At 62.2% G+C, this 8,727-nt stretch overlaps 1 protein-coding gene across 1 annotated transcript in view; it reads left to right on the forward strand.

Moving 5' to 3' along the window:
• NCOR2 (nuclear receptor corepressor 2) overlaps positions 1-8,727 on the forward strand; it is a 179,475-nt gene that overhangs the window by 38,126 nt on the left and 132,622 nt on the right. Inside the window, 2 exon segments of the mRNA XM_077747973.1 lie at positions 5,306-5,433; positions 6,980-7,157. Of these exon segments, the coding sequence (XP_077604099.1) occupies positions 5,306-5,433; positions 6,980-7,157 (306 nt within the window).

The following is an 8,727-nucleotide window of genomic DNA, read 5'->3' on the forward strand; positions in this document are numbered from 1 at the left end:
TCCCCCCTCCCCCCCACACTCTCTGTCCCCCCTCCTCCCGCCTTCTCTCCTGCCCTTTGCCCCATCTGGGTCCTCTCCCGGTCATTTGGGGTCACTGGCTGACCCATAACATCTCCTGTCCTTCCCCCACGGGGCTGTCGGTGACGCAGGATGTGGCTGGACAGGCCCCAGCAGTCACCACCCGCTCCAGGCACCAGGCTGAGGCCAGGGGTGAGCGGGGCCCTGGGGCAGCTGTGGGGTGGGGGCATTCCTGTCCTTTGCGGTGGCAGCAGCGGGGCCCGAGTCCCTGCCTTGTGCAGGGGTGGCCCAGCCCTGCTTGTCCCCTGACAGGCAGAAACAAGCATTCTGGCACCTCGGGTTGGGGGAACGGGGTCTTGCTCTCCTGGGCCTGTGTCCTGGCTGGAGCCGTTTTCCCTCGGCTGCTGGGAGGTCAGCACTGGCTCTGTAGTCTGGGTGCCCTCCCTGCCCCCTGCAGCCCGTGCCCTCGAACACATTGCCATCAGCCCATTTCACAGGCGGGGTGAGGTGCCCCCCTTTTCTGAGTCTAGAAGACCAGAGGGTGGAAGAAAGGGGAAGTCGAGGCACATAGAGATTAAACGCCCCGTCCAGGAGCCCAGTGTCCCGGCTCCTTGCATAGTAGCTGAGGCAGGACGCTGGGCGGAAGGGGAGGGGTGTGGACCCAGTGACCTGTGACCTTCCTGGGACTCCGTCTTCTCCCACACACACCCCTCACAGGCTTCTCTTGAGGAGTAGTGCCTCCTGGCCCTGGAGGCATCTTTCAGTGAGCCCTGGGCCCGGGGCTGCTTGGATGGCTGGTCCTCCCTGGAGCCCAGGAGGACTTCGGACGTGGCCTTGAGTCTCTGCTCCTTCCCACCTGCTGAGTGGTGCGGGGGCCCGTGCACTCGGCTGTGTGGGGCAGCCTCTGCTCTCCTGCCTGAGGTGCGGGGTTGTGGGTCTGAGCTGCCGTGGAAGGTGGCCGGGCAGCGCGGGCGCCGTGAGCTTGCGGTGCTCCTGCCCTCCCTCGTGGCAGGGCGACGGGAGCCCCTGTCCTTCGGGGCCGCGGGAGCTGGCCCGTCTGTGCTGGCCCGCCACCTGCCCGCTGCGGTGTTCTCGTGCAGACGGAAGGCGTCTGCCGGGGCGCTTGCGGGCGGAGGCCTGGCCTCCTGGGCTGTGGGAGGCCCGCGGCCTCTCCGGACAGCGTGTGTGTAGCTCGGGAATTCTACACGGTCTGCCCGGAGAGTCTCTGTGCTCTGCCCTCTCCACCTCTCGGGTCTGGGCTCCCTCCCCTCATAGAACCAGGACTCCACGTCTTTCCCTGCCGGTCTTCCAGGATCGGCGGTCCCGACATACCTTCACTGCCTCACCTTTTATCAGGCTTTGTGTGGCCTTCTGCTCCAAGCCCCCCGGGACCTTCTGAACTTTCCCGAGCTCTTGTAGTTCTCATGCTGGATGAGTGTGTTCGAGCCAAAAGGTGCAAGATCTGACTTCTAGCACTACCCCTTTCTGCTGTGTGGACTTGGGCAAGTTACTTACCCTCTCTGTGCCTCTGTGTAGAAGGTTCTGGAACCAGACTGCTTGTGTTCCTGCACCGCCTTAGTGGTACCTTAGTTGTAGAATTTTGGACGAGTGGCCTTAACCGCCCCGTGCCTCAGTTTCCCCATTGTTTAATTGAGGTAACGACAGGATTCTGAGCATCAGAGTAGCTGACGTGGGCAGAGCCTTCGCGTGATGCCTGCACGGCATTAGCTCGCACAGGTAGCAAGTAACGACGATGATGATTTTGGTGACACTGTTATTACGGCGGCAGCGTAGCACGAGTACTCTCCTCCATGTCGCCTGTGCGCCCTGCCGCTGGAGGAGAGGCCAGCACGCCTTCCCCACAGATACTTCAGGTCTCTCCGTTTGGTCTGTGTCACAGCAACTGCTCAGCTCTACTGCCCTCATGGCTCGAAAGCTGCCAAGATGCCGAGCCCGGCCTTGGGCCCTGTTTCGGACTCCTGCCCTGGATCGGTGCTTATCAACTGCGTTGTGGGGAGACCTGGTCTGCTAGTATGCAGGGTGCGCCGAACCAGTACGTGGTGTGGCTGCACGGAAGCCCCGGCTCTGTGGTGCGGGGCCGGGGTGGCCGAGGCAGGTGCCCTGGGATGCGCGTCTTCTGTGCCCACTCGTCATGGGCAGCGGTGTGGGCCTCACGTGGAGCAGCGCTGCCCTGGGTTGAGGGTCGGGGACTCAGGGCCCGCGTAGGCCAGCTGGTGGGTTGCTGAATGCTGCCTCGGGTTTCTCTGCCTTGGCCTTGTGACTCTTCCTGCCTCTCGGTTCTGATTGCTGGGGGGTGGCTCTGGGTGGTGTTTAGCCCCGCAGAGAGGCCTCTTGGGAGCCCCCAGGCTGGGTGCTTTATCATTCCTTTAGCATTTAGTAGGCGTCTCATGGGCCCGTTCTCCTGTAGACCTTGGGAATGGAGCTGAGGGCAAACCGGAAGCATCCCTGCCTCAGGCAGCTGGTGTTCTCCTGGGGACCACCACTGAGCAGGGGAGGAGGGGGAGGGAAGGCTGAGGCTGTGGGGGTCCTGATTGAAGTTCGGAGCCAGGGAAGGAGGCCTCACTGAGAAGCTGACGTCAGAATCAAAACCTGAAAGGAGCTAGAGGGCCAGACATGGCGAAATGTGGTGAAGGAATGTTCAGGCAGAGGCAACGACATGCGCAAAGGCCCTGAGGTGGGGCCTCCCACCTCTCCAGGAGGGGCCCGTGAGTCCTCTGCCTGCCCTGTGCAGCTCTAGACGTTTCCACAACGCCCCCCCCTCCCCCGCCAACCAACCGTGGGTGAGAAGCCCTATCCCAGGAGCCTGCGAGGGGCACCCCTTCTCTCAGCACAGCTGCAGGGAGAACCTTCCTCCAGCCCCTCCCTCAGATATCTTCCAGAATCTAGACCCAGTTTGGATTTGACCTGAGGCCTGGAAACCCAGGCCCCTCTGTCCTTGTGGCCCCTTAGGATCTAGCCACGGACAGGCCAGAGGGGTTCTCTCCTGGTTCAATGGATTGTTCACAGCTCCATGTCACCTTTCTGGGGGGTTTGAGGGGCATAGTTCATGGGCAAATCCCAATTTCCAGTGTCAGAGGCACCACGTTGGGAGAGGCCGGCAGAGGCGGGGGGTGGGGGTGGGGTCTCACCTGGAGACACTTTTCCTCCCCTGGTTTTCCGCGCGGCGCTCTGCGAGTGTGTGGCAAGGGCAGGGCAGGCCCCTTCTCCCCAAGTGTGCTTCGTTGCTGTCCCCATTTGGGGGGTAGATTCAGCACCTGTCAATCTGCCCCTGCCCGTCCCTCAACAGGAAGCCAGCCTGGCCTCAGTCCTGCCTCTCGGAAGTTCCCTTCCTTGCTGTGTGACCTAGGCCAGTCACTTACCTTCTCTGTGCCTGAATTCTCGTGTTTGCGTGGGACTGTGTGTGAGACCCGCCACGTGGTGTTGCTGTAGGAATTGAATTAATTAAAATGTTTAAAGCGTTCAGTGGCAGACACACACCGGCAGTTTATGAACTTTGGGTATTATTATCACACTGTTGCAGCACATAGAGTTCTTGGGCTCGGAGATGGGCTGGGAGGCTTCTAGCCTCAGTGTGGGCTGTGTTCAATCTCCTGTGACCGCAGTGAGCCTCACCCTGGGTCCGTTTCTCGGGGTCTCCCCGATTCTTGCCTTCCTGTGGAGCCTCCCGATGCCCTTGGGGATCCCTGGCTCAGCCCTGGAGACCCGCCTCAGATCCTGGCATGGAGTGTAGCGGGGATGCGGCACGAATGGACCCCCGAGACACTCCTGGGAGGGGCTTTGCTGATGAGCGCATCCCGCTTGGCTCCTAAACAGAAACTGAGGCTGGAAAGTTCGTTGAGGGGCCTCTCCGCCCCCACCCCTGCTGAGGGCCCCGTGTGCTGCTGCCTCTTCCTGCCTCAGTTGGCAGTCGCGGCGCGGTCTCGCCGAGGCGTTGGATTGTCCGTCTCCTGAGGCAGCGGGCTGCCTGTCTCTCTGCTTTGCTCGTTTTGCTTTCGTGCAGAGAGGCGGGTGGAGAGTGTCCCCGCGGCTTCCTCCTCACACCTCCGCACGTGTGCCAGCCTTGCCAGCGCCGTCCCCAGGCCTCCGCCCCTCCCTCTAGGTCTTTCTCCTGCCTCCTTCCTGCCCCTCCATTCGCGAGCACCGGGGGCATTGTGCTGGACATCACAGAGCGTCGGGGGGGGGGGAGGGTGGCGTGCCTTTCTCTGCCTCCCGGAAGCTGTCCGTCATCTTGAGGGGCATCTTTGAGAGTTAAAGGAGGGCTAGGGGTAGGAAGCACGGAGACCTCCGTCCATCTGCTCCAGCACCCATTTCAAAGATGAGGACACTGAGGCTCAGAGGGTCTGAGTGACCGGGAGTTCCCCCAGCCCCAGGCCTTGCAGCCCTTCTTCCCACACTGGGCTTCTTAGCGTGTGCAGCCTCTGACGTCGATGGGGCTCCGTTCATTCCATTTACCCACCTTCTCTAGCCTTTAGCGTCTCAGTGTCTTACGTGCTTGCTTTGGAGGGTCTGAAACGCACACTCCCAGCACACCTGCCCGATACCTTCTGACTGTCTTTGCAGAAATACCTGCCTAACAAAAAAGCCAGACAACAGAAGAATGAGAAGAATGACTAGGTTTTTTTTTTTTTAATGGAAAACTCAGACTTAAGGAAGGTGCCAAGAAAAAATAAAGCACGCCAGGGGCCACTCTTGCTTAGCCGTACCTCTGTCAGACATCACTAATTGATTGCCACACACAGTGTAACTGAGTGTTCCAGGCAGACAGAGCTAATCGATTTGCATCGGTACAGTGTGAAGCTGGCCTTGTTTTCTCTTTTGGAAGACTTGTTTTTAAGCCTTTTTTTAAAAACCTTTTAGTGTGTCTCAGATCAGAGTGTAGTTGATAATCAGGATACGTCTAATTTGTTAGCGTTTGGTTTTCCCCCAGGTGGTGGGGGTGGTAGATGGCATGTAAAGGAGGCTGCTGACTGAAATCTGCCCTGACTTTGGTCGGGGCCTGTGTATGTGACACACGTAGGTGGGTTTTCCTTTCACAGACAAGACGGGGGAGCCCCGGGGTGGCACTGAGTGAGGGGCTGCAGCGGGGCGGCACAGGGGTACGCGTCAGCCGGCCACTGGCCACACCGGGCGTCCGGAACCGTGTGTGGCTGTGGCCGGGGCCCCTCACGGGAGTGAGCCCCGGGCAGGGAGCGTTGGTGCCGCCTCCTGGGCCCGTGAGTGCGGAGCGGCGCCTTGGCTCACTGGCTTTCTCGGCCTCTCGCTGCAGGACGTCGGGCTGCTGGAGTACCAGCACCACCCCCGTGACTACAGCTCTCACCTGCCGCCCGGCTCCATCCTCCAGCCCCAGAGGAGAAGGCCCTCCCTGCTGTCCGAGTTTCAGCCTGGGAACGAAAGGTGAGGAGAGGCCTGCACGCCGCCTAGCTGGGAGCCGCGGGCCCAGTTCTCAGGCCGGGGGAGGAGGCCTGTGCTGGGGCAGGAGCGTGCAGGGTTGGTGTTAAATTGGGGGAGGGGGGTGTCGTGTGCTTGCCCTTGTCCTGGTGCAGCTGTGACGTGGGGCGAGGTTGGGGATGAGCAGGGAAGACCACGTGGCCCTCTGACTTCCCACTACGGGCCTTCAGGGATCTCTGGGGGGGATCCCAGGCGGGGGGCGGGGTGGCTGACCGCCAAGATGTGGAGCAAGGGGGCTGGGGTGCTGGTGAGAGGGACGTGTCCTGCCCAGGTGCACACGAGACCCCCTTCCTCCCCTTCTCTCCAAGTCCTTTCCTCTCCCTCGGCTCCCAGACGAGGCCCTCTGGTGTCTGCCTGTGGCCGGGCCTGCCTGGCTTTCCTTAAGTCCAGGTGGGAGGGAATGAGCCACGGCAGCGGGACGGGGACCCCAGTGAGGGGAGGGCCGAGGTCAGAGCAGGGCCCCAAGATGGTGGAGATGATAACAGCACCGGTTGCTAAGAGCCCTGACCTCAGATGGCACGTGCTGGCCTGTTCTAGGCTGTGGGCACATGATGGTAGGCGGCCCTGCCTCCAGGGAGTCTCCAGTCTAGCAGGGGAGGTGCATCACAGAGACCCACAAGATGATTCCAGAATGAGGCAGGTGACCCATTTCTTATCTACGGGGTGAGCAAGGTATTATCTCTGGCTGGGTGGCCAGGAAAGGCCTCTCAGGGAAGGTACTTTTGCCCAGTATGTAGCTGACCGTTCAGAGAGCTGGTAAAGGTATTCGGACAGAGGGAACAGCACGTGCAAAGGCCTGGAGGTGAGCAGGTTCTTGGAGAGCTCAGGGAGGGCATCCACTAGAAAAGCATTCTAGCAGGAGCAGGAGGTAGAGGTGGAGTCTGCGAGGCCTGGCCCTGCTGTGTGTGTTCAGGCAGGGCCATGTCCTCTCTGGGCCCAGTTTTGACCTCTGCAGAGTCGGGAGCCGGGTTCAGGAGAGCCAGCTGGAAGTGCTGAGCTCCCGTCTGTGCCCCAGGCAGCGGGCTGCGTTGGGGAGCACGCAAGGCCAGGTTTAGCCAGCGGTGTCTGCCTGGTGGGGGAGGTGCAGACGACAGCATGTGTGTTGTTGTCTGTGTTGGACCCACAAGGCCTTTCGGATCTGACTGTGCCCGTGAATCAGCTGGGGTTCTTGTTCAAATGCAGAGTCTGACTCAGTAGGTCTGGGGTGGGACTCAAGGCTGCATTGGTAGCCAGCTCCGGGCGGGGCTCGTGCTGAGGGCCGTGGGCCGCTCTTGGCAGGGAGGGGGTGGGAATCACCAGGACACACTCTTCCTGCTAACACAGGGAACGGCGACCCGCAGGAGGACGAGGCTGGGATTGAGTCTCGCCCGGCTGGGTGCCCTGGGGCAGATGGGCCCCTCTCTCTTGGGGTCCCAGGGGGGGTGTGTGGTGCATGGCAGGTGCGTGGCGGGAGGGCAGCACATGCGACGCCCTGTGTCTTTGCCTCTCGCAGGTCCCAGGAGCTCCACTTGCGACCTGAGTCCCACTCGTACCTGCCCGAGCTGGGCAAGTCGGAGATGGAGTTCATTGAGAGCAAGCGCCCTCGCCTCGAGCTGCTGCCGGACCCCCTGCTGCGGCCCTCGCCCCTGCTGGCTGCGGGCCAGCCCGGGGGCTCGGAGGACCTGTCCAAGGTGAGGCCTGGGCCTAGCCGGGAGCTCCTGAGGATGTGGGTGCTTTTGCAGCTGCGCTGGGTGCAGGGCAGGGAGTGGGCATGGTGGGCATGTGGGGGGGATGGGGAGCTCAGCTGGAGGGGAGGCGCCTGGGCCCAGGGTGGCTCTACCGGCCACTTCCTGGCTGGAGGGGGGCAGCTCCTACCTGAATGCGCCCAGCCTGCGCCCCCTGTGCCCTAGAGGCCTCTTTCCCTCTACTCCTCCCTTAAAGTGGAAAGTGGAGCTGAGAGGGTGGGGGCGAACGTGCGCAGGTTAAGTGCCTACCGGGTGCCGGTTCGGGAGGCCTGCCCGCTGTCGGTAAACCTCAGGACAGTGGAGGCTGGAAGCCTCTCTGGTCTCTGATTTGCACAGCGGAGGCTGACAGAGGCGCTAATGGAGGGATCACAGCCGGTGGCTGTACATTCAGGTCACCCAGTTGCCCCCGGAGCGGTTGTTTTACTGTCACTACCTGGGATGGGGCAGGGACTGCAGCCGGGTGACACGCTCGTCCTTGGCCGGCTGAGTGATGGATGTCCCTCCCGCACATGCGGAGTGTTTCCTTTAGGCTTCTTCACAGCCCCGGGGACACACGTTAGCTCGTTAGCAGCCTCCCAGCTGCTGGGTGAGGTCAGCACTCATCCTGTCGCAGCACTGGTGGGGGTGGGGGCCAGGCCAGGGCGTGGAGGGGCCCACTTGGCCTCCTGGGTCCTCTTCTCTGCCTGGTGCTGGATGGGTTCTCTGCCTGGTGCTGGATGGGGCTGAATGGTGGGGATTTTGGCCAGCGCAGGGCCCTCAGGGGGGCTGGCACGGAAGGCGCGCTGCTGCGGTGGTGATGACGCCAGCTAGCGCTGAGGGAGTGGGCCGGGCGAGTGTCGTTCCATCGCGTCTTCCCAGCCCCCACTCACGTGATCTGTGATCTCCTTTTATAAAGGAGCCCCGGGCCCCAGGGTGAGAGAGTGGGAGCCGCTCGCCCACATCACTGACGGCCAGGCAGCCCATCCCTGCCCACCAGGCTGCCCGGCCACAGGCTTCCCCTCTGGTCCTGCTAGCGGGCCGCCTGCCCCCCTCCTCCCGGTGGCTGCCCCCCACCCCGCCTGGGCACTTGAGTCTGTGTCCTCCTCCCTGGGAGGGAGGTTTTGTCGTAGGAAAACCTATTTCACGAAGAGAGTCTTAGACAGGGGAGGGGGGCATTCGCGGAGGGGCATGGGGCCAGGTCAGTGGTCAGGCCAAGGGCCATGCCGGGAGGTTCGATTTCCTCCCTAGGGACCAGGCCCCCCAGTGGGCTGTGCCCCGAGCTGCTGTCCGGTTCTGCCCAGAGAACAGGCCGCCCGCCCAGCCTGGCTTGCTGGAATGGTGGTGGGGAGCCTCCAGAGGGTTCCGTGCCTCTCCGGGGCTGGGAGCCTCTGCTCACCCCTCTTCTTGAAGCTCCCTGGTGCGGCTCCCTCTCTCTCTGTGAGTCTTAATCTTTGGGTCTGTGTCTGTCTGTCTCTGTGTGTCAGTCTTCTCTTCCTGGACCCTGGGGTCAGGGGAGTGGCGGGGGCGGGGCCGGGGG

The sequence above is a fragment of the Crocuta crocuta genome, unplaced genomic scaffold (genome assembly GCF_008692635.1).
Source record: "Crocuta crocuta isolate KB4526 unplaced genomic scaffold, BGI_CrCroc_1.0 scaffold29, whole genome shotgun sequence".
NCBI lineage: Eukaryota > Metazoa > Chordata > Mammalia > Carnivora > Hyaenidae > Crocuta > Crocuta crocuta.